The sequence below is a fragment of the Hippopotamus amphibius genome, chromosome 2 (assembly GCF_030028045.1).
Source record: "Hippopotamus amphibius kiboko isolate mHipAmp2 chromosome 2, mHipAmp2.hap2, whole genome shotgun sequence".
NCBI classification, from domain to species: domain Eukaryota; kingdom Metazoa; phylum Chordata; class Mammalia; order Artiodactyla; family Hippopotamidae; genus Hippopotamus; species Hippopotamus amphibius.
Genome location: NC_080187.1, coordinates 16170057 through 16197992, shown reverse-complemented (window position 1 = coordinate 16197992; position 27936 = coordinate 16170057). Strand labels below are relative to the sequence as shown.

General features: G+C 40.9%; 1 protein-coding gene across 1 annotated transcript in view; it reads right to left on the bottom strand.

The window, feature by feature from the left end:
* BRINP1 (BMP/retinoic acid inducible neural specific 1) overlaps positions 1-27936 on the bottom strand; it is a 176461-nt gene that overhangs the window by 49910 nt on the left and 98615 nt on the right. The window contains exons 3-5 of the mRNA XM_057722973.1: positions 16241-16431; positions 8090-8259; positions 4577-4682 (exon numbers count right to left, since the gene is read on the bottom strand). Of these exons, the coding sequence (XP_057578956.1) occupies positions 4577-4682; positions 8090-8259; positions 16241-16431 (467 nt within the window). The remainder of the gene's footprint in view (positions 1-4576; positions 4683-8089; positions 8260-16240; positions 16432-27936) is intronic.

Below are 27936 nucleotides of genomic sequence, written 5' to 3'. Positions count from 1 at the left end.
TGGCTACTGTGATCAAGAAAGAGAACATTACTAAGACTTCCAGAAACCTCTCTCATCTCTCTTCAGTCACTTCCCCATTCCTCTTCTTCAAAGGTTAATGTTCTTTGGAATTCTGAAATAATGTATTTGTGTTACTGCTCCTGAGCTGTGTAAGAATGGAATCATGCAGCATTTACTTTTTCTTGTCTGGCTTCTGTTATTCAGTGTTACCTTCTCGAGATTCTTCTATGTTGCTGCATGAAAGGGTAATTGATTCTTTCTCATTTCTGTATTGTAGCCCATCATGTGAATATATGATGTTATTTATCCATTTTCTTACTGATGTCCATTTGGGGCTATTTCCCTTTAGGGGACGATTTTGAACATTCATGGTTTTGGTGAACAAAGGTAACATTTCTGTTGGGCATATTCCTATAAGCTGTAATTGTTGGGTCATAGGGTGAGAACATATTGAGTTTTTAGTAGACATGCGAAAAAGAGTTTTCCAAAGTGATTGTGCTAATTTATTCTCCCGGGAGCAATGCATTTAAGTTCCCACTGTTCAACACTGTCAATCCTTGATACTGTCAGATTTTTTAATTGAGCCAGACTGATTGCTGTGTTATGACACTGAATTGTTTTAGTTTACATTTTCTGAGGACTAGTAAAGTGAATCACCTTTTCAAATATTTATTAGCCATTTTGATATTCTTGTTTGTGAAGTGCCTGTTCATGGCTTTTACCCATTTTCTTGTCTTACCGGATTGTCTGCCTTTTTCTTATTGGTTTTAGAGGTTATTTACATATTTTACACATGAATTCTTTATCAGATACACTTATCACCAATATGGCCTTCCACTCTGTAACTTGTGTTTTCATTCTATGAATATATTCTGTCTGATGAACAGAAATTCTTAATTTTAAGGTAGTCCAATTTATCAATCTTTTTCTTTTACTTAGTGCTTTATGTATACTACTGAATAAATATCAGCCTACCCATAGTCATGAGATATTCTTCTGTCTTATATTTAAGAAGATTTTTGCTTTACCTTCCACCAGGAGAATATCCTTCCCCCTTTCTATGACTCCTCTACCTAGACAGAAAGAATGGATTACCTCCTTTTCCAAATCTTGACGATAGTACGCACTACTTTCACTCTCTCTACTATATGACACACTACCGTGAATCATATGTATTTTGCTGTCCATCAGCTCTATCTCATTCTCACACCCCATCCACTCAAATATCTAAATCTTTCATGGTCTTTTGACTAAATCCTGGTAATGACAGCTCCTACATAATTCCAAAGTTGGTCTATTTCTCTCCATCCCAACTGCTACTTCCATGGTCTCAATCTGTGACACTGTACTTTGAATACTGCAGTAGCCCTTAACTAACCGGTCAGCAACCTCCAATCTACTCTCTAATTAGTTGACCACACAATAGCCAGGGTGATCTTCCAAAACATTAATCTCTTCCTGTTACTTTGTTTTTAGAAACACTTTCATGGTTCCCATGACTCTCAAATTAATCCTCAACTCATTAATGTGCTGCAGAGGCCTTCTAGGATTTGACAGATTATTTTGCCTTTCTCACCATTGACATCTCTGCTTTAATCTCTCAGGATCTTTTCACTTCCTTGAATGCCCCCCTTCATGAGGACTCTTCTCCATAGCTATGTGCCTGTGCTCTTCTTCAGTCTTTAGGTCTCATCCTATGCATCATTTTAGCAAGAAAACGTTCCTGATTCTCTAGTAGGTTAAATCTCCAAACTATCGGGTATCAAAGAACCCTCACAATCTTTTCTGCATCCAAACTCATTACACATTATTATTTGTCTAAACCCATGTTCTTTGATTGAATGTATATTTCCTTGGGGCAAAAAGGATGCCTGTCTTGTTCACTGCTGTGTTCCGTGCCTAGCTCAATGCCAACATGAGTTCTTGAAAAATATTTGCTGAATTGAACTGATTTGTGCTCATATGCCCAGGATCTAGCACTGAATTTGGCACATAGTCTCAGTAAAGGTTTGGTGATTCAGAATCTTCCTAAGAATCAGTATCAGTAGGATTTAAAGACCACTTACTCCAATCGCCAACCCAATGGAATGATTATTAGTTTCTATAATATGCCTACCAAATGTCACCAACTTATAACCCTAATAACAGGAGAGTCACTGATGAGCAGGACATTCCAGGTTCAGACATGAATGTGCATTAGAACATCTATTTTGTACTGAGTTTAAATCGAGATCTAGTTTACCCCAGTTAAAATTTGGGATCCTTGTAGTTTCCTACATGTAGATCAGGTTTGGCCCATTTCATCCATATTATTGAATTTGACCAACTTTTCTGCAAGACAGCCTTTTAGGTATTTGCAGACACGTCTTTTGCTCCAAGTCAACCTTCTTCAATTATGTATTATAAGACACTTTCCTTCAGTTTTTTGATGTCCCTCTTGAAATGTGTTGCCCACACTTGGACCCAATCCTCCAGGTGTGCTCTGACCAAATCTAGAACAGAATAAAGCTGTCATCTCCTTCGTTTTTGTGAAGAACATACTGTTAATAACGTAACCAATGGCAGATCTGCGTTTTGCAGGACTGAGGCTTATACTACAGGTGCTTATTGAGAAAAGGAATTCAAAATTACATGTGAACACGAATATTTACAACGAAAAAAGTTAGAGACTTAGAAGGTGAGGGAGCCCTGGATCTTAAGCTTCCTTAGCTTCACGGTAAATCAGCTTCTAAATGTCCCTAAGATCTTAATAGCTTCCCAGTGACATCCTGTTAATCCCGTCTAAATTTACTCCAATTATAACTCACAGGTCTCTGCACCTCCTACATGCACAGCAGGGTGATCAAACACAGACTGGAGCTGTACTTCCTGGATTCAAACCGCTCTCACTCCACAAACTCATTGTAGGCATCACAGCAACTAATGCTGAAATTCTTAGTGCACCCAAGATACATCTGTCTTTCTTATTCATTTCTTATCAGGCATTATCAAACTCATCTGTATACTCTTTTGTCTACTAAAGGGGGGTAGGCTTATTCTTCATGTATTTGAGGTTTTGTTTTGTTGGCTTTTGTTTTAACACTAAACCACTCTCTTGGCCTGAATTTCCCTGATGGATTTTCATTCATTGCTCCCAAGTGACACTACGAAGCTCTCCCTGTACCACTTCCCAACCATCTTCTATAACAGGAGCATGAATCAAAGAGTTGCCAAGGAACCAGAATATAAAAGTCATATTAGGTTCTGCTTAGCTCGACCTGCCAATCTCAACCCAACTTTCCTCCCACTGACATTCAGAATCACCTTTATCATATACCTTTCTAGAAGGTCACATTCTTAGTTCGCTCAAAGTTAAAGCATATGCCATTTTTTTTCTGACAATAAAGTTAATACGCGATCATTGTAGAAAAGTTAGAAAAGGAATTGGAAGCCTAAAATAAATCATCTCTAACCTAATCATCCAGAGGTAACCTCTTTTAACGTCTCGGCGTAATTCCTTGCAATGTTATTTTTCCTTATCCTTTACATTAAGATCATGCCATACATTCAATCAGGAACCATTACTTTCTAAATTAACATCATATCAGATCATTTTCACGTATCTTGAAAATTCCTTATGCACAACACTTTAGCACCTGCCTAATATTATGTTGGGTGGATGCTACATAATTCATTTAGTCTCCTCATGTGGAAAATTGAGACCTTTACATTGATTTCTTTGCTATTATAAATTATGCTTTTTAAAACAGCACCATCTATACTTAAAGCCTTATCATTTCCCCCTATAATCTCCCCTCCTCTTTATGATGAATTAATGAGGATAAAATGACTATTTTAAAGAGTATATTTTCTTCAAGGTCTTGCCTATATATGGAGCACATAACATGGACCTGACATATAATAGATAATAAACAAATATAAATATATATATATTTTGACAAATTAATCCTTAGAATTATTGCAATGTCACTAGCCCTGCCTAAGAGTATCTGTCTTTCTATATTCCAGACAGCACTGAATGTTCCTAATGTAAACTCTGCTAAAAGCACACACATACACAAACACATATGTGTGTATGAATATACTGAAGACCACAAATGATTAACAAATCAGGAGAAAGAAGATTACATAGAACCAAAAAGTCTATAAAATGGCCTATAGTTCTTTGAATTCAAATAACATCTGCCAAAATACATTGAGAATCAAACACAATAATGTAGGAAATTCAGACACTATGATATGAAACTTTAATATATATTAGATTTGGAACATCTATAAATAACACTGTTTAGACATTTTCATCAAAATAATCAGATAAAGCTCATATTTCCATATTTTATATCTGAAAACTAATTAATAACCATGAATGTAATGTCGCGTATATGTTAAAATTTTAAAAAAGACATCATATATCTGTCTTAATTTCCATATTTCTAGTTTTCATTGGTTTCTCTCCCTTTCATCTTCTTCTTCCTTCTCCTTCCACATCATGCCTCCTGATACCCTCCCATCCCTCCTCCCCTAGCCTGCTCTCCCCGCCCCCACTCTGTTCCCATCATTTTCACTGACAACCTACCTTGAAGGTGCAATTTGCTCTCCGTGCTTTGCAGAAGGACGGAACTCACAGAGTCCAGATTGTCATAGCTGTTACAGCCCAGAGGTCCAGTGCGTGTCTCTGTGACCTGGAGTGGACATCAAGGGCGACAGATGTGAGACAGATGCTCTTGTCTGGGATGGATCCTGCAGAGTCAGCCCCAGGCAGAGCTAAGGCAGCAGAGAAAGTCTGACGTGAGCCAATGGCCACTTCCTGAGCCCCCTGCCTGTGTGTAGGACCATGCCTGACTGTTGCCAAGCAGACAACGGGATAGCAGGCCAACCTAGCACACAGACTGGAGCCAGAACACCCGGGTTCCGTCCTTAGTTCTCACCTCACAAAGTCATTTTAAGTATTATATGAACTAATAATAAGTGGAAACACTATAGTGTGTTTCAAAAGCATGGGCTTTGGAATTAGGAGAGTCAGTGTTAAATCCTGGCTGGGTCATTTATTTGCCGTGTGCCCTTGGGCAGTCACTTCTCTAAGCTCCTGCAACCTGAAGCTAGTAAATCCTTTCCAGGAAGGTTGTGAGACTAAACCTGATGGGCGTAAGTGCCTGACACATGGGGTATGTTCACTAATAGGCATCTTATTACCAAGAGTCTCTATAAATTGTTCTGTGCATTGTCAATGAGTACATATACATTATCATTAGGCAAGAACAATAAAATGATTCCCATTTTCCTAAAAAAAAAAAATTAGCAAAGAGAACAATCAGCTCCACTGCAGAATGAACACCCCAATCCTTGGGCGGTGTGTTTCTAAAACACTGTCTTGGAATAACTGAAGTGCTGGACAATAAGGAAAGAGCTATTCTGAAAGATAACCTTGAAATACGAATGGTTTCATATGTAAAGTGGTTTCTTCATCTCTTTAGCCTTTACTTTCCATTATTTAACACAGTCTCTTGTAGGCTTGTTGTTTTTGTTTCTGTTTTTTTTAAAATATATTTATTTATTTATTTTTTATTTTATTGGCTGTGTTGGGTCTTTTTTGCTGCACATGGGCTTTCCCTAGTTGCGGCAAGTGGGGGCTACTCTTTGTTGTGGTGAGCTGGTTCCTCATTGTGGTGGCCTCTCTTGTTGTGGAGCATGGGCTCTAGGTGTGTGGGCTTTAGTAGTTGTGGCACATGGGCTCAATAGTTGTGGCTCACGGGCTCTAGAGCACAGGCTCAATAGTTGTGGCGCACGGGCTTAATTGCTCCATGGCATGTGGTCTCTCTCCCTGGGGCAGTGATCGAACCCGTGTCCCCTGCACTGGCAGGTGGATTTTTAACCACTGCACCACCTAGGAAGCCCTGTAGGTTTGTTTTGACGTTGGCACCCAACTATAAAGATACAGCATTGACTGTTGTCGGGAATGATGACTTGGGAAATAGCCACACGTATCTCCCAATGCCAGCTCTGCCTCTGTCCAGTAGCAGAGCCTTGGGTCAGTAACTCCCCTTTCTAAGCCTCAATTTCTCCATCTATACAATGTCAGTAGCACTGTTACCCACCCTATCAGTAAAGGGATCATATTTTTGAAGTGTTTAGCACTAGGGAAACAGTACATAAATGGAAGGTTGTTAGGCTTTGCTTTTGAAAAATAATTTATTCTTTTTTGTATACAGAATAATGACATCATTATTGTTAAATGAGATTCAAAACTACCAATTCATCTCTCTAAAGATACTCAGGAAGAGAAAACCATAGGCAAAACGTCCCCACCTGGGTCAGCTGCTCATTTTAGACAAAGCTGGCAGGGACACCAACTCTAGCCAGCTGGGTCTTGAGGTAGCATCAAGAAATGGCTAGAAAAATCCAAGTGCCAGACTGAGTGTCGAGGTGCAGAGTTATTGCAAGAATGGGTTTCCTGAGTGGCCTGTGTGCAATTTCTCTGAGAAATTCCTCATAAGGAGGCACACCGCACTTCCGGGATGCACAAAAGAGGATTATCTTCTCACAGAGCTTCAATATCTCAATTCCGCATCCCATCCAGGGGGGAGGGAACCATTTGCTGATAATGAAAACCAGGCCTTTGCTTCACTCGGACTCCGATGGCTTCATAAAGCTCCGTCTCTCTGTGCTGAGTTTCCTAATAACATAATACCCCCAATATAGGAGATTCTTCTAGGATAAGCCAGCTCTTTGTTTGTCAGTCTGATTTATTTCTCCCCTTCCTACCTCCCTCCTCAGCCAGTCTCTCCCGCCTACATTTTTTCTCTTCCCTTGGTCAGTTTCTGACTCATCTGCCTGACTCCCACTAACACTCGCGACAATGCTTCACACACACACACACTTTTTCTCTAGAGATACCTTTTAAAGCCTTGATATAAGACTAGGTCTGCATTTTATTCAGAATAAATTAGACTGAATAATGAGAGGTAAAATGCAGGTATAATCTGGTTTAAGAAAATTTGAGATGCAAAAAAATCTTCATTGAAACCATCCAAAGAACTAATCCTTTTTCTCAAGAATGTCCTCCCTTTATTCTCTTTATAAAGGTAATCCTTGAATTTATTGCATTTAAAGTGGAGTTTTTTGTTTAAGTACCTATGCTCTATGGCATTGAGCTGAAAGTCTACAGCTGCTCTTACCAATGTGGCTATTTAAACTTAAATAAATTAAAATGGAAAAAAACACCCTTACAAATTTAGTTTCTAAGTAGCCACATGTCACATGCTCCATTACCCCACGGGACTAGGGGCTCCTGTCTTGGCCAGCACAGATACAGAGTCTCTCCATCGTCTTGGAAGGGTCTGTTGGACAGCGCTGGGGTAGATGAGAGTGATTCAGCACATGACGGACTGCCTGTTTTTATGAATAAAGTTTTATTGGAACACAGCCATGCCCAGTTTTTACACATTGTCAGTGGCTGATTTCGTGCTACATCAGCACAGTTGAGCTGTTGTAACAGCGATCGTATGACCTGTAAATCTTGAAATATTTATTATTGACCCTTTACAAAAAAATATTCGCTGATCCCTGGTCTAGAGAGTAGAGTTCTAGTCCCTGTTAATGTACTGGCTAGGTGCGTAACCCTGAGCAAACGTCTTTAACACTTGGACCTCAGTATTCCCATCTGTAAAATGGGTAGGGGAGATAAAAAACACAGGTCACCAATTACTGACCTAGGCATAATCTGACTCTTGTGAGTTCTGTGACCTTGTGAAAACAATTTACCCACCGTAGGCTCAGTTTCTCCACCTAGAATGGGAGCCTGGACATCATCCACACAGAGCTTTAAGAGCGAAGGAGATAATTATGGATAATTATGCCATGTCCACAGCCAAGGCTGCCCCAGGACATCACTACATGTGGTCACCTTAATGGCAATGCTCGAGATATTACTGGGCACTTGACAACCTCAGTCAGAGTGGTTGGCAGGGGGGCACTGTTAGCTCCCTGGGTAGGAAGCCAGGGGTTTCATCTGCCCACTGACTTTCAGCCTGCCTTTGTGCAGTGCTGCTGTCTTAAGAACCTGCCACCGGAAGCCACCCTCAAGCCGTACCTTGATCGCTCCAGTTGATATCTGGATCTCATGAAGCCTCCTCATGGTGCCATCACGGTCAACAAAGTAGGATGATGCCAGCTGGTGCAGGGCTTCAACACTTTGAGTGGCATTCCCTGACTTCCTATCCAGGCGACTTTTGTCCATGTACATGGTCAAGGCCTCCTCCCCTGCATGGAAAAGGAAAGAAGCTCAGGCAGCCTGTTGAGCTTTGGGATGGGTAGAAAGGCTTCAGGGCTTGGATGCTGAAAATAGCTTCAGACCTCTCACTAGTTTCGCCCAAATTTCCTTCTGCCTCTAAAAACCAAGAGCACAATGAAAGCGAGACAGTCCAGAGATGGCTGAAGCTCCAGTAGGAGCAGGATCATGAAAAACTCTTAGTCATCAAGTCCAGCTCCTACTAATCCACTTCACAGTTCTCACCAGCATCACCTCGTAACACAACTCACTTCCTCTCTTCGAGGCTCAGTCTCTTCTGTAAAATGATGGACTTGCCATAAACGGTCCCTTGCCATTCCTTTTTCCTCTTCTTCTGTTTCCTCCTCATCATCCAGTTCCTCCTATTCCTCCTCTCACCTCTCCCCTCTCCTCTTCCCTCCTTCCTTCCTCCTTTCCTTTCTCTCTTTCTCCTTCTGCTACCCTTCCCAGACAGATGGATGGACAGATGGATGGATAGATAGAGAGAGAGATGGAGAGAGAGACAGGGAGAGAGATAGAGAGATAAGACATAGTTTAGACACAGATACAGATAGACGGATAGGAATGACGATGTGTCTATGTAGAGAGGAAAAACTAAAGTGTCAGCCCTGTGAAGTCAGAAACTGTCTACATTAGCCACCGCTGTATCCCTTGTATAAAGTCCAATGTTTGGCATGTAGTAGGTGGTAAACAGTTAACCCATCAATTTTTTTCATTCATTCAATAAATATTTGTTAAATTACATCTGGGGGAGAGCAGAGATGACAAGAAAATTAGACAGAGGGTGGAAGAGATACACACACAGAGAGAGAGAGAGAGAGAGAGAGAGAGAGAAAACCTTATATAATTTACTCCACGAAGTTTTCCTTAGAAATACATGCATAGATTACTAACAGTACTAACTTACGGTGCCTTTTACTTTGGATAACAAGATGTTTCACCAGAACTTCAGAAAGAAAGCTCCAGATATACCACCTAAATAGATCTGATCCTTGTACCTCTGGTTTCACTCTCAACTAACTGTGAATTTGGGGACATTTCTTAACCTCTCTGTTCCCCAGTTTATTCATGAACAAAATTAGGAGATGAACAGCACCTACTCCATAGAGTAATTAAGAATAATACATTAATTAATACATGTAAAGACCTTATATCAGGGTCTGTTCATTGTAGCTATCAAAATTCATTTGGAATAGTAGTAGAAAGCAGAACTAGATCACCTGGACTTGAACTAGCTATAGGAGCAAGTTACCTACACCCTCTATTTTGCAGTTTCTTCATGTGTAAGGTTGGGAATACTAACCGTACTTACCTCCTAGGGTTGTCATAGGATTCAATCCGTTAATGACATAAAGCACCTGAGTCCTGCCTGGCACAGAGTAAGCCCTGGGGAAGGGTTAATCACCACTGTTCGATTACTGCAAAATACCAATCGTATGAGACTTATCCTCACGTCTAGTCAACCCAATACAACAGGATAGTCAGAGAACAAACATTACTGATACTTTCCGAGGACCAAAGCCTGATACCTAAGATGACTGAAATTTCTCTAGAATGCTGATGATTTTTGAGTTGAAAGGAAAAAACAATTTATTTTCAAAAGAACAGCGGTCATCCTAGGCCGGGTACACAGTCCTGATCCATAGGTTAACTCCTCTGGCTCGGACCCTCCATGACTGCTTCTAGAACGTGTTTCCCTGTCATTCAGAGTTCTCCACGTGCAGCCTCCAGCCTCTGTTCAGCACCACCTCCCTCCCTGTGTTCCAGCCAAACCACTCCTTCTGCCTCCATGGTTTATTCTTGCCAATTCCTCCCCGGCTTTCCTCAGACTCTTTTTTTTTTTTTCTGCTTGGAATGCCATTCTGTCCCTCCCCGAAATGTCTGACTGCTGAAATCCCATCCAGCTTTTTGGACACTTTTTCAAATGTCACCTCCTCTTACTGCCCTGTGCCCTTGACCTGGTGTCTCCTACACATTCTTCAGAACCTGCCCGGCCATCACCTTCCTGGTGAGGTTTCCCCAGCCACAGCCCCCCGCCAAGACAGCTGTTGTCACCTCCCTCTATCACCTCCTGGTGTGTCCACTCCGTTTAGCTCAGCACGCATGCACTGGGTATTTTGTGTGTTCTGAGCACTTTGGCAGCCACTGGGTGACAAATGAATAAGACAGTGTCCCCATTCTTAGAGTCATCCAGTGACTACATGCATGCTGTCTGGTACAGGAGCGATTGGCCAAGTGGGGCTATTGAGCATGTGAAATGTGGCTGGTCCAAAATGAGATGCACTGCACCTGTAAACTACACAGCAGAGTTCCAAGATCTGGAAAATGTAAAAAAACAAAGTAAATTATCTCATTAATTAATAAATGCTAGAAAGGGTGTGGAGGAAATGGAACCCTCCTACGCTGTTGCTCGGAATGTAAACTGGTGCAGCCACTATGGAAAACAGTACAGAGGTCCTTAAGAAAACTAAAAATACAGTTGCCATATGATCCAGTGATCCCACTCCTGGGCATGTATCCAGAGAAATCTCTAATTCGAAAAGATACATGCACCCCAATGTTCATAGCAGCACTATTCACAATAACCAAGACATGAAAACAACTCAAATACCCATCAACAGATGTTTGGTTTAAGAAGATGTGGAGTAAATATACAATAGAATATTACTCGGCCATAAAAAAGAACGAAATAATGCCATTTGCAGCAACCTGGATGAGCCTAGAGATTATCATACTAAGTGGAGTAAGTCAAACAAATATCATATGCTATCACTTATATGCAGATTCTGAAAAATAATACAAATTAATCTATATAAAAAACATAAAACAGACTCATAGACATAGAAAACAAAGTTATGGTTACCAAAGCGAAGTGGGGAGGAGGGATAAATTAGGAGGATGGGTTTAACAGATACAAATCACTATACATAAAACAGAAAAGCAACAAGGATTTACTGCATAGCACAGGGAACAATATTCAATATCTTGTAATAACCTACTGAATATAATGGAAAAGGATCTGAAAAAATGTATATGTAACTGAATCACTTTGCTGTACACCTAAAATTAACATAGTATTGTAAATCAACTATACTTCAATTAGAAAAAATAGAACTGTAACAGGAAAAAAGAAAAAAATATCATTAATAGTTTATTCGTTACATGTTGAAATGATAATATTTTGGATATATTATGTTAGGTAAAATATATTGTTAAATTGATTCTCCCCTTTTTCTTTTCACTCTTAAAAATGTGGTGGGAGAAAATTTTAAACGACCTTTTAAATGGCCTGTGTGACTCACGTTTGTGGCTCGCGTTATATTTCTATGGGACAACACTAGTCTAGGGAGACAGAGACATAAAAGGATACTTTCAATATATATACCAGATGAAGAGTGAAAGCAGCCCTCTCCATGCAGGGAGTGGGATGTAGCCTGGAAGAAGGGTGCTTGCATCCCTGTAGATGATGTGGGACCCAAGACACTGATAACTCCAGTTGCATCCCTTATTGCCCACTAGCTGTGCTCTATCCTGCACAAATGTGCCCTGTTTTCTCTCATGGTGGGGACTCTGCTTTTCCGTTTTTCTCCTGGCTAACGTCTACTCATCCCTCAGGTGTCACCTAAGACACCTCCTCTGGGTAGCCTGCTTACTTTTAGTTTAAGTAAACAGTGAGGGATTCACTGTTTACTTAAACTAAAGTAAGAACTCTAACCACATGCTCCCATGGTCTATTTCTCCAATATGTTACCTGTCACATTTCCTGGTGATTTCTTGTTTAATAGCCTCTCTCTTTTACTAGAGGAGAAGCACTGTGAAGTCATTAAGTATGGAATATTACTCAGCCATAAAAAAAGAATGAAATCATTTCATTGTCTCTGTCTAGCACAATATTGGCATATATCATGTGCTTAACAAATGACCAGGGTATGTGTGGGTGAACGGAAAAATGTGGAAGTGGTCCAACTCTACAGTGTTTGTTGATTGACTGAAATCTTCCAGGAAGAAGATTCATCATCATCAAAATTAATCTCTGGGTTCCACATGCGTAGATTTAAGTTGAGTTTAGAATAAGAAACTCATATTTGCACCTTCCTATGAAGTCTTTGTCTGTTACACAGGAGGACACAATTGTCCATTCTTTGGACTCTGCAGCAACTGAATAGATCTGGCTTAAAAATGACTTTATATACAACTAGACGTTGAGTTCCAGGGTTGGTGAGTGGTGGCAGGAAGGACTCTATCTGATTCTTCTTTATAATGTTCCCAATGCTTCTCCTAGGTCAAACTGAGAACGTTCAGTTATCATTTGAGAATGTTCACTTATCATTTGATGGATAGATGGATGGATGAGGAGATAGTTGATTAAACGGATAGAAGAATAGTTAGACGGGTGGAGAGGTAAATGATTAAATAAGTGAATACATGCTAGAAGTTAGAGCCAGGAGGCAGAGGAAATAAATATTACAAGTGGCAGCTCAGGCTCTCCAAGGGGCCTGAAGGTGAAACAGCCCAGTTCCCTCCGGACTGAGAACTGGCAGAAGCAAACCTTAGATCAAGAGGGGTTAATGAGCTTCTTGCTGCATTATTAAGACTTAATTTCTTGTTTATTAAAAGAACATTCTGTTTAGAGTTGCTTTTCCACTTGGGCATTCCTGCAAATTGCCTCTTCACCCCTCATAGACCTTTCCTCAATCTCTCTGTCCTCTGGGGGCTTTGCCTCACTCTCTGTAGCACTGCTTTTGGAGGGGAACAAAGTGGGACGCAGAGGAAATGGGAGATGAGGGGGGAGTCAATCATCGTACCTCCTGAGTCACTAGGGGAGGACACTGCTCCCAGAAGAGGGAAGGGGATGTCTGGACTTCAGGCCTCTGGGGCATCCCTCATCCTTTCCTTCTGAGCCCCTGTGATTTTATTCTCAGCCTTCCTCTTAGCCAAGGGGAGCTCTCCCAAAATACAGGGTGGGGAACAAGTATACACACAAACATACATTTACACAAGCACAAAAACATGAGCGCTCACACATCAACAGACATTCATGCAATATACACACGTTCACATACATGTGCAAGCTCACATATACACATATATGCGTACGTGGCATCCATATTCATGGGTCCAAGGTGTATGCATATGTATGTATGTCTGCACGTGGATTAACTTTCACACCAGCGTAGGCAGGCATCTGTGCACATCTATGTGCAGGTAGGTATGCACTCCCACACATGTGTACAAGCTTAGCTGTATATATCATGGCACCCAGGCTCCAAGATCTTTCCTTTGGTCCAAAATATGGTCTTCAGAGGGACTAAGGGAAGTCACCTGTCCTGTATTTATGTGTGCCATTCCAGACCCTAATTTTTTCCCTTCACCACCATCCATAAAAAAAATCACTCATACAAGTGTTTTATGAGTTTAATAGAATTTACCCCAAAAGTGAGGATCCCATGGAAATGTATTAGATGTCAGCCCTCCTGCCAGCTCCACCTCCTCCTTCTCACTCCCTTTCCTTCCTCTTCCCTAAATGCATTTACTTGTCCTACATGTGACAGTTTAAGGATCTTCTGTTGTTTGAGTATGCCCTCAGGAACTCACATGACACCTCAAACAGCTTATCAAAGCATTTCTTCTAAATGAATGCAGTGTTCTCCTTAGGAAAAATTACAGTGAATACAATTCTCTGCACCTCCTTATATGTAGATGGAAAAGTTGATAGCCAGACAGGAAAGTGAATTTCTCAATGTCTTCCATTCATCTAGTGAGTGGTAGGAATGAGCTTTAATTCCGAGTCCCCCAATTTTTTGGCCTCACTAAATGATAATAATGCTAATAGTTATAATAATAATAATAGCAATAACAACAATAGCAATGGCTTGTTAGGTGCCAAACACGGCACTAAGCACTTTCAATGCATCATTTTATTTAATCTTCACAATATGCATGAAGTGCTAGTATCATTTCTATTTATAAAAGAGGGAAACCAAGGCTGAGAGTATTGAGTATACTGCCAAGGTGGCACAAAAGTGGTAAGAAACAGGCCATCAAACTCCACAGCCTTCCCTTTCATGCCCTACAACTTACCACCTCCATTCTCTCCCACTGCGTGAGGAGGCTCTTAAGAAATACTTTTCCATGAATGAAGCGATGATGTAAGAAGGCTCTCACATGGTTGCTGGCACTGTGTCCATCTGCAGTAAGTCTTCCCCCTTCCCCTCGCCCTCCAGTCCATGCTGAGGATTGAGGGAACATTTAGGGCTTGCTGTCCAATACCAGAATTCAATCCAAAGCTCTGCATAGTTTAAAATATCGTGCTGTAAAAACAGAGGAGGACCAAGGCTCTGCGAATAATTCACCACCTGGCCTTGGAGAAATTAAAAATATGTGTCACTGCGAAGGAAAATTCTTTGTTATTTGGGACTTCTGGGGGCTTGGACAGAACACAGTTCCTAATGGAAGAACTGCATGGATCCCAATAATTGTTTTGTTTGTTTTTGAAGTGAAGTGGGAGGTGGGGGAAATTTAAAGAAAAGGGTACAGGTTAATGCCACACTCAGTGTAGAAACAATTTCATTTTCACTTTACAGTAGAGTAGACGTTATAGGGCATGATTTAATATTCAAATGCTGATGAAGACATACTGGTGGTTGGTTGTTGGATTGGGTGGGTTGGAGAGATGTTGGGTCAAAAAATAATGCAGGCTTTGTGGACAGAACACTCTAAGTTAAATATTTAGTTTTGTCACTTTCTAGGTATAACTCGTGTAGGTCTCAGCTTCTTTATCTATAAAATGGAGATAATGTAACTTAACTTGCCATTTTTGAGGATTAACGACAATGTACAATGCCTGCTATGGGCAAATACTCAAGAAGGTGTGGCTGATATGAGTAACTAAGTAGTGGATGTGAATGAACGAATTTGCCCTACGGAGCTCTCCACCAACATTCTCCACATCACCACATTTCTAATCTAGTCTTCCTTGAAATACATACTGTGTGCTCTGCCTAGAAAGCCTGACCATCCCCTTTCTACCCAGCCAACTCCTACTGAGCTAAACGGCCACTTCCTCCAGGAAGTTTGTACTAACTTCTCCGGCTTGTAGCACTTACCCCTTCTCTGAAAAAGAAGACCAACTGTTATAATCATGCCTCAGTCTACCCATCTGCTTTTGTCAATACACCAATCTTGTTCCGCTGACGCGGGCCATATCTAAACGCAACTTCGCAGCTCTCTGAGCAGGTGGCGTGGTGCTCCACCACCAAAGGGGCTTTCTCAAAATTCAGTGGGCCCAGTCATTGTGGCAGAAAACTCATGTCCAAAGGATTGTAGCTCATCATATAAATGACGCATGCGGGCAAGACCTATAAGCATCTAAATGCACTAGTCTCTACCATTTCCCATTTACTTTGCATTTCTTTTCTTCCTTTTATCCTCCCCTCTTGTCCTCACTTCCTTAAAGATGTACTGGACATGATAGGGAGGGATGGGTAAAGCTGAGCAGGGTGGAGCAATTAGTCTGCTTTCATATTAATCTACTTCAAACCCATATAAGATGATATCCCATTTGTAAAATGATAACCTCAAGTTATCAATCCCTAAAGAAGACTTCAATAACAAAGGGACGTCTCTAAACAACCATGGAGTTTAATTTTTTCCCCAGATTAGACTGCATTCCAAAGGAACTAATACAAGAATAAGATGAAACATTTCCAAAGAATTGAGCTAATTCCAAGGTGAAGTCCTATTTCCACAAAAGTTAGTATACTCTCAAGTCAGACTGTCCCAGAGAATGGAATCAACCAAGACAATCTGGCTTATTGGGGCAACATACGCTTTTGAGTGATGTACGATGGCAGAGATGTTAAGATGGTTGTGATGCTGGGCCAGGCCACTGCCCTCTCTCTAACCCAGGCTCAAAGTCATGACAAGGCTACGGCCCAGTGGCTGTTGACCTACCTCCCAAGGTAGCGGAGATGAGGAGGTGGGTGCCGTACTTTTTGATGATGGTATCGATGAACTGCTGAGTGGTGGGTCTCCTGCCAAGCAGGCGGATGCTCCTTTGAAACTCCGGCATGAGGGGCACTGGATGGCGGACCAGGTCTCTCCTCTCGATGGCTGTGTTCCTCACCTTCCAACGGGCAAACTCCCTGGGTAGGAGAGATGAGTGAGACTCTCAGCGTACCACCTCTACCCCCAAGTCAAAGTCCACCCAACCATCCCATCCAGGCATCTATCTTTAGGTGAGAGAATGCCCACAACTATTTTTTTTTAATATTTGTTAACTGATACTTAGATCTGGAGCCCTCAGTCTTCTTCAGCCCAACAAATACTTACTGGGTATTGTTCTTATCACTGGAATAGTGCAGTGAACCAGACAGATGCAGTCATGTTCTTATGATGCTCACAGAGCATCAGAGATACAAAAATCACTGTCATCTAGCTGCTTATTCATCCCCCTCACTAGATTATGAGTGAAACCATGGAGATGGGATCTTCTTAGGAAAATGGTACATGGTACATGGTACATGGTACATGGTGGGAATTGTAAGTGTGCTAGCCAGATGAATAAACAAGCAAAAGAATAAAAGGAAGGAAGGTTGTGTACCAATGGACAAGACGTAAGGCACAAGGCAACTTGAAACCTGTTCTAAGACAACTCCACAATCCAATAATTAGCCCAGAGCTCAGTTTCATTCAAAATTTTCACATGCATTCATTGACCGAATACTATTTGGAAGAAATTAGGCTTTGTTCTGAAGACCATGTGAGGGAATTACCACTCTTCCCTTCACCAATGATGGAGAAAATCAGGATGGAAGGACATTGAACTTGGGAGTCTAAACTCAGGGTCTCACTTTACCTCTTGTAAACTATGTGGTGTGATCTTGGGCAGAGGATGTCACTTCTCTGGATCTATATTACCTTATTTATAAAATCCAATTAATATTATCTATTTCCTATTGCTGGTGCCCAGATTACAGGAAACTTGGGTGTGAAAATACCACTGGAAAATGCCAGGCACTAATTCAATGTAAGAGCTTTATAACTTTTATTTTCTCACACATTCACAGATATGTATAGAATATTAAAGGTTCATGGATGATGAATGAGGAGCATGCAAACCAAATACAAGTAGACATTTAAAGGGCCTTGGTTCAGGCTGTTTTTGCTTTAATAATGATTCCTGTTCCTACCAAAGATGGAGCTCCCCCTGAAACAACCAGCTCTCTGACCCATCTGAGTTACAAGCTCCAGGTCCCTTGAGAAAAACAGACTAGCCAAAAGGACTGAGAGGTCAGCCCAGATAAATGATGGGAATGAGAGTTTAATGAGAAGGTCTCTCTCTCCTGCCACACAATGGGAGAGATGAATGAAGGAAGGGGCACAGAGCAAGAAGAAGCAGAACAGGGTGGGAATCGGGCTGGAATACGTCTTGGTAATTCAGTGGTGGAGTCTGACCCCTGATGCAGAGAAAACTGTGTCTGAAGAAAAATCGTTCAAATTGGAATGCACTTCCAAGCCTCAGAGCTTATGGTCTGTGTCTGCTTAAGAAATCTCTGTCCATAATTCATAACATACTTTGAATTTTAAATAAATGCTCAGTACTCTGCACATCTCAGGTACATATTAAGTCAATCAACTGCACTCAACGAACCCTGCAGGGCACCTACTAAATGCAAAATATCATGTGTACAGGAGGAGAGTGGACACATCCCAGTCTCAGAAGCTCATGGTCCAGCAGGGAAGGCCAGGCATGTCCAGCTTATTGTAAACCAAGGATTACAGGATGCATAAGAAGGAACACAGACTTCTGAGGTCTCTAGGGGAAGCTTCAGTGAGGCCATATCTTAACTACAGTTTTGATGTTCACATGTGATTTAAATAAACAGAAATCTTGTTTAAAAAACCCCCAACTACCCACATGGATGAAAGGGCTGGAGCAGAGTGAGTGAGGGGGGATATGTAACACATTATGGGAAGAGCTGAACAGGAGGGGAAGTGTATGAAGATGAGGATGTGAAAGGGGACAAAATGCAGCAAGTGGGGTGACCAGACATGAGGAGAGAGCAGGAGATGTGAGAGCCAGCTGAGCGGAATCTTATAGGTGAGGTAGCTGGCGACACGACTCCCCAAGATTACTGCTCCCTGAGGTTCATGCCCTGTATAATCTCCCCTTGACTGTGGGCTGGACAGGACCCAGTGATTTGCTTCTAATGAACAGAATTCGGAGGTGACAACATTGTTAGTTTTGTGATTAGGTTACAAAATACGGCAACTTCTTACTCAGCCATGAAAAACAATGAAATAATGCCATTTGCAGCAACATGGATGGACCTAGAGATTCTCACATTAAGCGAAGTAAGTCAGAAAGAGAAAGACAAATACCATATGATATCAATTAAGTGTGGAATCTAAAATACAATGCAAAAGAAAATATCTATGAAACAGAAACAGACTCAAAGATATAGAGAACAGACTTGTAACTGCCAAGGGGAAGGGGAGGTGCGGGGAGGGAAGGACTGGGAGTTTGGGATTAGCGGACGCAAACTAGCATGCATAGGATGGATAAACAACAAGGTCCTACTGGATAGTACAGGGAACTATTGATATATTCAATAGCCTGTGATAAACCATAATGAAAAAAGAATATGAAAAGAATATATATATATATGTGAAACTGAGTCATTTTACTGCACAGCAGAATTTAGCACAACATTGTAAATCAACTATATATCAATAAAATTATTTTTAAAAAACCCAAACCCCCAAAAAATGCAACTTCCGTTTTGCCCCTGTCCTCTCTCTCTCTGTCTCTCTTTGTCTTTCTCTCTCTTGCTGCCATGTTGTGAGATGCTCTGTTGAGAGATCTATACAGGGAGGAGCTGAGGGAAGCCTCTGGCCAATAGCTTCTGAGGAACTGAGACCCTAAGAGGGACTGAGTTCTAATAGTAACCACGTGCATGAGCTGGGAAGCAGACCCTTCCTAGTGGAACCTTTAAAGGACAATAGCATGACAAGAGCAAAGGCACCCAGCTGAGCAACAGCCAGATTCCCTACCCACAGAAACTTTGAGATAATACATAGTGTTGCACTAAGCCACTAACTTGTGGGGTAATTTGTTACTCAGCATTAGATGACCAATAAAAGGAAATCATCAGATAGTTTTGAGGAAAGAGTGTTTCCTCATCAGCTTATCCCTGAAATTTATAAACCTATATACATGTAATTATGAAATTATAAATGTATATACATATATATGTATAGAAACACACATATTTCAGTATAATAGACAAATATATAGTTCTATGTTATTATGTTATAAATTATAATTATGTTATATACAGGGATATATATATATAGATAGATGGATAGACAGATATAGATATATAACATTTATTTATAGCTTACAACCTTGGGTTACTATTTTCATGTGAATATGTCTACACTCCTCAAAACTGACATGCATTTACACTCAGAGAGGTTAAGTAACATGTCAAAATCACACAGCTCATTAATGGTAGAGCTGGGAGTAGAAAACTTATATCCTGATTCTTAAATCACTCTTTTAATGTAGATATCAAGAAGTAGAATATAAAAACTGTAGTAAAACCAGTACTGATATGAATAATGCCACCCTCACCATCAAATTATAAGCCCGTGACTTCATTCCTTCCTCCCTCCCTCCCTCCTTCCTTCCTTCTTTTAAACACCTTTCATATTCTTTCTGACGTTCACTAACTATACACCCAGGGCCTGCCATCTGTGTTTCTTCCTTGAAAAAACTAAGGAGGAAGCCAATGCTGGGTTCCCAGCTCCTCCCTCATGGGGTGGATGTAAGGTCTAAGTAAGGGGGTATGCATGTGACCCACTGAACACAGTGCTGGACACTTGGGAAAAGCTCAACAATTGGGGGATGTTATAATGAAGTACTGACTCTGTCAGGCACTGTCTGTTCAGCACCACAGACAGCTCCCGATCCTAAGGAACGGTTCCATCTTACTGAAAAAGAGTGGATGTTAGGAAAGCTAGAAACTATGATGTGCTATTTGCAGCAGTCATCTTAGTCATTGAGGAATCAGGCACGAGGCTCCCTTACCCAGTCTGGAGGAGGGACTGGGGTGGGAGTGGGGAGGTCAACAAATTCCCACGTACAAGCTGAATCTTGAAGAGAGCACAGCATTTCACCAGACAAAATAGGAGAAGGATATTTCAGGAAGAATGACCTCCACGTGCAAACAGGGAGAAAAATAAGAGAGAATAAGACAGTTGGAGAGAGAGGGATATATGCGTGCAGCATTCATGTGTATATGTACATGTGATATACAAATGATAAGAGGTAATAAAGACTGAGAAGTTGTCAGGAACCACATGATGAAGGGTCTTATATGTCGAACTGTATGATTAGATGTCTATCTGTAAATTCTGTTCTTAATGGCCAACAACCCAGACTAAAAATGTTCTAAAAATGAGTCTGTGTGACTCCGTGACAATCATGGGAATGTTGGAGCTAAGACTGTAATACTCATGAGATTCTACAATTTTATTCTCTTTACCAAAATACGCTTAAGTAAAGTATAGATCTATTCAGAAGTAGATTTAAACAACATTAGAACTGCAAACAGTTGATTTATGCTTTCAAAATTGGAGCACTTACTATTTTTCCTGATCTGAGTATACAGCAGTAAACAAATTAGATAAAGTCTGGCTATCAAAGAGCTTACGTTCTGGTGAGAGTGGACAGATAATAAAGAGACAAATGTGTAACATGTCAGAAGGAGAGAAGTTATATGAAGACAAATAAAGCAGAGGAAGGAGGTAGGGATGCCCAGGGCAGGGGAGGGGGGAGGGTGTGGTTCTACATAGGTGGTCATAAAAGACCTTCCTGATTTGATCACATTTAAGGAGACCTGAAGGAAATAAGGAAGAAACCATGTGATCACCTGGTGGAAGAGTAATCTAGGAAGAAGGAAGAACAGGTACAAAGGTCCTGAGGTAGAAATATGTTTGCCTGGTTTGGGGAAGATCAAGGAGCCAGGCCCAGATGAATAGATGAGTAGAAGACATGATATGAAAGGAAGGGTAATAGGAGAAAAGATAATATCAAAACATGGGATGGGGTTGGCACCGATCTCAAAAGACCATTCTAGATTTGGTAAAGACTTTTTATTTTTAAATTCTAAGTAATACAGAAAGTCAAAAGAAGGTTTTGAGTAATGACACCATCTGACTTATGTTCTAAAAGAGGAGTAGGCAATCTTTTTCCTGTAAAGGGCCGGATAATATTTTAGGCTTTGCAGCTATAAAGTACCTGTTGCAGCTACTCAGCTCTGTCCTTGTAGTGTGAGCAGCCACAGACAGTAAATGAATGAGCATGGCTGTGTTCCAATAAAACTTTATTTACAAAAGCAGGTTTCAGGTCTGATATGGCCCACAATGAGTATGACCCCTGTTATTTTTTTTAATTAATTAATTAATTTATTTATTTATTGGCTGTTTTGGGTCTTTGTTGCTGCACACAGGCTTTCTCTAGTTGCAGCGAGTGGGGGCTACTCTTTGCTGTGGTGCGCAGGCTCCTCATTGCTGTGGCTTCTTTTGTTGCAGAACATGGGCTCTAGGCATGTGGGCTTCAGTAGTTGCAGCACACAGGCTCAACAGTTGTAGCTCACGGGCTCTAGTGCACAGGCTCAACAGTTGTGGCACATGGGCTTTGTTGCTCCGCGGCATGTGGTAGCTTCCTGGGGCAGGGATCGAACCCATGTCCCCTGCATTGGCAGGCAGATTCTTAACCACTGCACCATCTAGGATGTCCCTGACCCCTGTTCTAAAAGCATCACTATGACTCCTTTCATAGATGTCATCAAATCCAATTCACTCAGTTCATGGATGGCAAAACTGAATTTCAAAGACATTAACTTATTTGCCCAAGATTACACAGCAAATGATTAGCAAGGCTGAAATCAGAGCCTAGGGCTCATGACTCCAAGTGCACTGGCCTTTCCAATGCAGCATGCCACCTTAAAAAGAAAAGTAAAAGAAAATAAAAGAGAGAAAAAGCCTTGCTTGTCATGTTGTCTAACTGCTCTGTTGGCCCAGGAACAATTTCATGTAAGTTTTCAGTGAATTGAGCACAACATAAAATATATCTTTCCTTCTGAGCCCACAGAGTAAAGCAAATTCCCCTTAGAGGAGAAGGCAGAACTCACAATGGCATAGGATATGCTTATGCCAAATTAAGCATTCCAGCAGGACCGGTGAACCAATTAGACCGAGATTTAAAAAGGATCCCGGATGGCAGGCATGGGGTGGCTGCAGCAAGTCCCATCCCACTAGAAGAGTGGAAGGTGGGAGGGTGGGTGAATTCAGAGTCAGAGGATGGATGGATAGAGACTGGATCCAGGGTAGCAAGATTTAGGATGAGGGTAGAGACAAAACTGTAAGCCCAAGGCTCTCATTTCAGAGCATTGCCTTTCTAGTAATCCTCCCTTGTCCTCTTTGCTAGCCCTCTGCTTTTCTAGACACACACACACACACACACACACACACACACACACACACACACACACACGTGCACACACACACACACACACAATGACACACTGAGAATGAGATTGCACTGAAGGAGAAAAGACTGTGAGACAGGCAGGAGAACTCGCTCTATGCCCTTGGGAAGGTGTATGTTTACTCTCCTGGGAAATAAGCTGATTGTATTAGATGATCTTCAGCTCTGTATCTCTCAGCCAGGGCCCCGGAGATAGAAATCTTGGATTAAAACCTGACTCTGCCATCAATTAGCTGTGAAATCATGACGAGTTTGCTTATACTCCAAAAAAAATGTAGATGTGATCTAGGGCAAGCATATCACCTTAGAGGGATGGCTTTAGGATTATATTAAATCATGGAGCACAGTATCTAGAACATAATAACCCTCGGTAAAGTGGTAGTGTTAAAGTTATTAACAATATTATCATTTCTGTCATGGTCATAAGGAAGGGCTCCAATGGGAAGATGGGGAGTAGTGGATGATGGACGGTGGGTGGAAGACAAGAGGAAACAATGCTGCTCTTTTCAAAGCTATCAGTAGGCAGAACTTGTGTGGTGGGATTTGATTCCTGTGAAGTATGTTAAAAGTAGTGAGTATGCATTTACTAAATGGACCGACAGTTTATAAAATCCCTCCCACTCTGTCTCCTCATGTATGCAATGAAGACTAAAAACATGCATCTCCCCAGATTATTCTGAGAGTTAAATGAAATCATGGTTAGAAAACCTCTTTGTAATCTGCAACAGGGTATGGACAATTGCAAGCTGCTGTTGATATTTATTTATTATTATTATTATTATTATTATTATTATTTCCATAGGGTACAGTTATGATGCTATTACTACTCCTTAAAATGTTCCTTTTGTGTAAAATGGAGGATGACAATTTCTACTTCTCAGGGTTGTGAGGAGAACACCTCCAGCAGTGCTGGGTCCTTAGTAAGTGCTGGATAAATGTGATTTTCCTCCATTGTTTTCTAGATATTCAAAGTTACTAATGACCTCTAAGGAAGTGAAGGGTTGCTTTACGCTTCTATGTGAAGCATGTTTTACAGCTTTTTTATTTTAATTGAATCTGATCTCATACAGAACCTATTGGAGGTGGTTTTCAAAAACATAACTACTGTATAGAGCTCAAAATGTAGAACAATGGAAAAATAACGGGAGGAAAAGAAAATGAATTTCAAGTTAAAATTAGCATGCAAAATTAACCCTATAAAGTCCCGAACACTTGACAACAGATGTCTCTGAGCTTCCTCGCAGCCAAAGGAAAAAGGTAATCATGGACCAAAGAGCCACACAGTCAAGAAGAAAACAGAGTAGTTGTTGTTCAAAGTTGTTGGAGATACACAGAGTTCTTGGATGCTACAATAAAATATAAACATCTCCCATGTTTTCTCACAAAGAGATGGATGTAGTTGATTCTGGTGGGGAATGTCCTCACCGATACACCAATATTTGATTGGCTCAATGTAGCCTAATACATTTGACGAAACACCACTTAGTAAAGCAACTCCATGAGTTACTCCAAAAGGATCTCTAAAAGTTACTTCATTACTGTCTAAACAAGAAGTTCTCTGGTGACCTGACAATCTAAGGATACATTTTAGAATGTTTTATAGACATTGTATCCCTAATAAATGTTTGCCAAAAGCATAACTGATTAAGGTTACAAGATGTTTGCATTTGTTTATTCCTGGGTGGCTTATTCCATTGGTTACATTTGTTTGGAAGTGAAATAAAAATAAGCCTCTTAGTGTCTGGGGCTAGGGGTGGGGATCTGGGACCACTTCCATTACTGTTAGCATAAAATTATCCCCAGCGATGAATAAGGGAAATCCTAGAGGAGGGGAGTGAGGAGGTAAAGTCACTGAGCTGAGAGAGAGAGAGAGACAGAGAGAGAGAGAGAGAGGGAGCATTTCTCTTGCCTGCAGTTCCTAGCCTCTTCCCACATGCTCCCCAGTCAGCTCAGGGAAAGGTGAAACCAAGGGCACATGTGAAGTGGAAATGATGCATCTTAACAAGTACGATGCCTTGACAAATCCCCTGCCTGCCTCCATGCCCCAGAACATAAGTGAGAAGGCAGCTGAGGAATCCCAGCATCCAAGTGGATCTTCAGGATAATTTAGCTCTAGAATGGTGAGGAGAGAAAAAGCAGAAAACAAACAAACAAACAAACAAAAAGAGCTGTCTCTGAAAACATGATTATGAATAGTGTTATTTTAATTACAAGTAAAGACATTGACTTTGTAGAGAAAATAATCTTTGCTTACAATTTGCATGTAAGTCTTTCTGTTGTCCAAAGTGTGCTCACTTAAGTAATGGCATTTTTCTTCTTCTATCAACCCTAGTAGCAGTCCTGAAGGCTGTTATGGGCATAAAGTTCAGAGAAATGGGGGCAAATAATCCATGGTAAGCATCCTGGAATTGTGCTACATGCTTCTCATTGAGTAGAAACTTGAAAGCGAAAAATAGAAACACAATACTTGGAATGGCCCAGCTTTCATAGAAATTGACAATCTCTAGAAAAGCAAGTGGGATTTTTCATGGAGCACTGTTACCGAGGACAGGGACCACCATGGGGGTTATGGGAATTCATCATAGGGAAAGCAGCTTAGCATGTTCTTGCTTTACTTTACTCAGAGTAGACAGAGTTTCCTGCAATGCCCTTAGTTACCTGAGCTACCTCACTGCCATTCAGAATCCAGAACATCAGAATGAGGATGAAAGGGTTTGGGAACGACCATCCAAGGACACTGCTGTCATGTCACCAATGAGGAAACTGAGACTCAGAGAGACAAATGGACTTGTCTAAGGCCTCAGCATCTTTGATGGCAGGAGGGACTAAAATCTGGGTTCCTGAGCTCAGGTTCAATGTCCTCTATTCTGATCCACCATCCCATCCCATTATCTCAACATTGTGGGGTCTGTAGTGCACTTGGTCCTTTACCAAGCTCTGTCATCTATATGTTATCCTCCCGATAACCTAGAAGGGGGTGGCATTTCCATCCCCATCACAAGTGGGGGAAACTGAGGTCCACGGTAGTGAAGACCACATGGCAAATCCATGTCAGAGCTGGGACAGAAACTCAGATTCCAGATTCTCTGCCTGGGCTCTTCCCTGTTTCTTCCTGCCCCCTCCTCCTCTGCCCACTCTTCTGTCACCAGGCTAGGCATTAACTGTCCCAGACTGCCTTGTCAGGAGGACCTGAGATGCTCTGAATAAAAATGAAGTATGGGATATCAAAAAAAAAAAAAAAAGCCAACGATCATCCCTTGAGCACCTGAAAAAAGGGCACAAAACGGGTCCTTTCCTGACACTGTGGCAATGTGGGGGGAGCTCAGAGTTTACAGCCAGAAAGACCTGGCTTGGAATCCCAGCACAAAGCCACTCATCAGCTGAGTGATTCTCTGCAGATTGCTCAGCCTCTCTGAGCTTCTGTATCAGTGCAATGGGAATCCTACTACTTACCTTGCAGGGTTGCTGGAAGGATTAAGCATAATGAATGCAATTAATCTGGCAGTAGTAGCTGCTCAATAAATGTGAGCTATTCATCCTTTGGCAAGGCATTCTAAAAGGGGAGTTTGTCGCATAACACATAACTTTTAATGGATATTTTAAATGATCTTAATAAGCCCATGGGCTCCAGGGATTACACAAACTGCACATAAATAAAATATTTAAAATTCTGTTTACTCAATTTGTCTCTCTGCTTATTTCCAAAGCATCTATTGTGAAAGCATGACTCACAACTAAATATAGATTAATAAAAGTTTGGAGCAGTAATTATTTTCCAATTATCATAAATCCCATTAAACCTTGCAATTAGATGAATTTTCTTTTTCACATCACAAAATTTGAGAGCTCCAAGGGACCACAGAGAATGTCTTGGTATTGCCTTCGATCTTAGATGGAAACACGGAAACTCTGAGAGGGGAGATCATTTTCCCAGAGACACACAGCTGTCAGTAGCTGGTTTCAAAATCCAAGTTTTGCACACCCAGACCTCTGCTCATTTCCCTCTGCCACAGCACATCTTTCTAGGAGAAAAATAAGCAAACTTCTTCCCCAGCAAGTAGTTTTGCATTTAATTGCCAATTTTTTTCTTGTTGAAATATTTTAGGATTAGCAAGCATGTTGCCATCTGAGAGTCTCCCCAAAATCTGCATTCCCAGCTAGGTCCTTCTTTTGTTTCCCTATATAGAAAGCTTTCCTGTCCCTGCTTTAAATTCATTAAGAAATACCTTCAATCCCATCAACACACATTCACTGAATTTCTGGTCTTATACCAGGAATTGGGGATCTAAAGCCATCCTTCACTTAACTTAAATCAAAGTTCTTAAGAATGATTTAACTCGGGGTTAACAAACTATGACCCACAGACGAATTTGTCCCCCTGACTGTTTTGGGAATAAATTTTTATTGGAACACAGTCTCACTTACTTGTTTATGTATTCTCTGTGGCTGCTTTTGCACTATAATCTCAGAGTTTAATAGTTGCAACAGAGACCATAAGGTCCATGAAGTACAAAATATGTACTATCAGGCCCTATACAGAAAAAGTTGTCTGATCTTGGTTTAACCCATTGAGCTGGCCAGTCAGATAATGTATTTTAAGGAAACAAAGAAAAACTCCAGATCAAAGATTTATAGGTTGAGTTACTCAAAGAGATAGATCATTAAATTCTGCATGTATTTTTTAAAGCTTCCTTTGCCCTAAAAATATTTTGAAAACACTGGGCCAAAGAAAATTAGAAAATGAGGATGTTTCCCACATAGCCTGCTTGAAGCTTCTTTATGCCTAAATAACAAAGTCATTATTTAAATACAAGTTAGAAGGAACTGATTTTTTTAAAAAATGCCTGGATCACATCTGAGTTAAGAAAATAAACACACTTTAAGTGGAATTTATGATTTGATGATAAAACAAGGTAATTGACTTAATATACTCAATGATGAAAAAATTCCATCCGGGGGTGTCTAAGGCATTCTCAGAGGTATTTGAGTGCCCAAGGACCAAACGAAGAAGGAAGATACTGCTAATTTTCCTAGTTGGTGTAATGTGATGAGTTATAAAGCCATGAAAACCTGGCTTCAATGGCTAGAACTG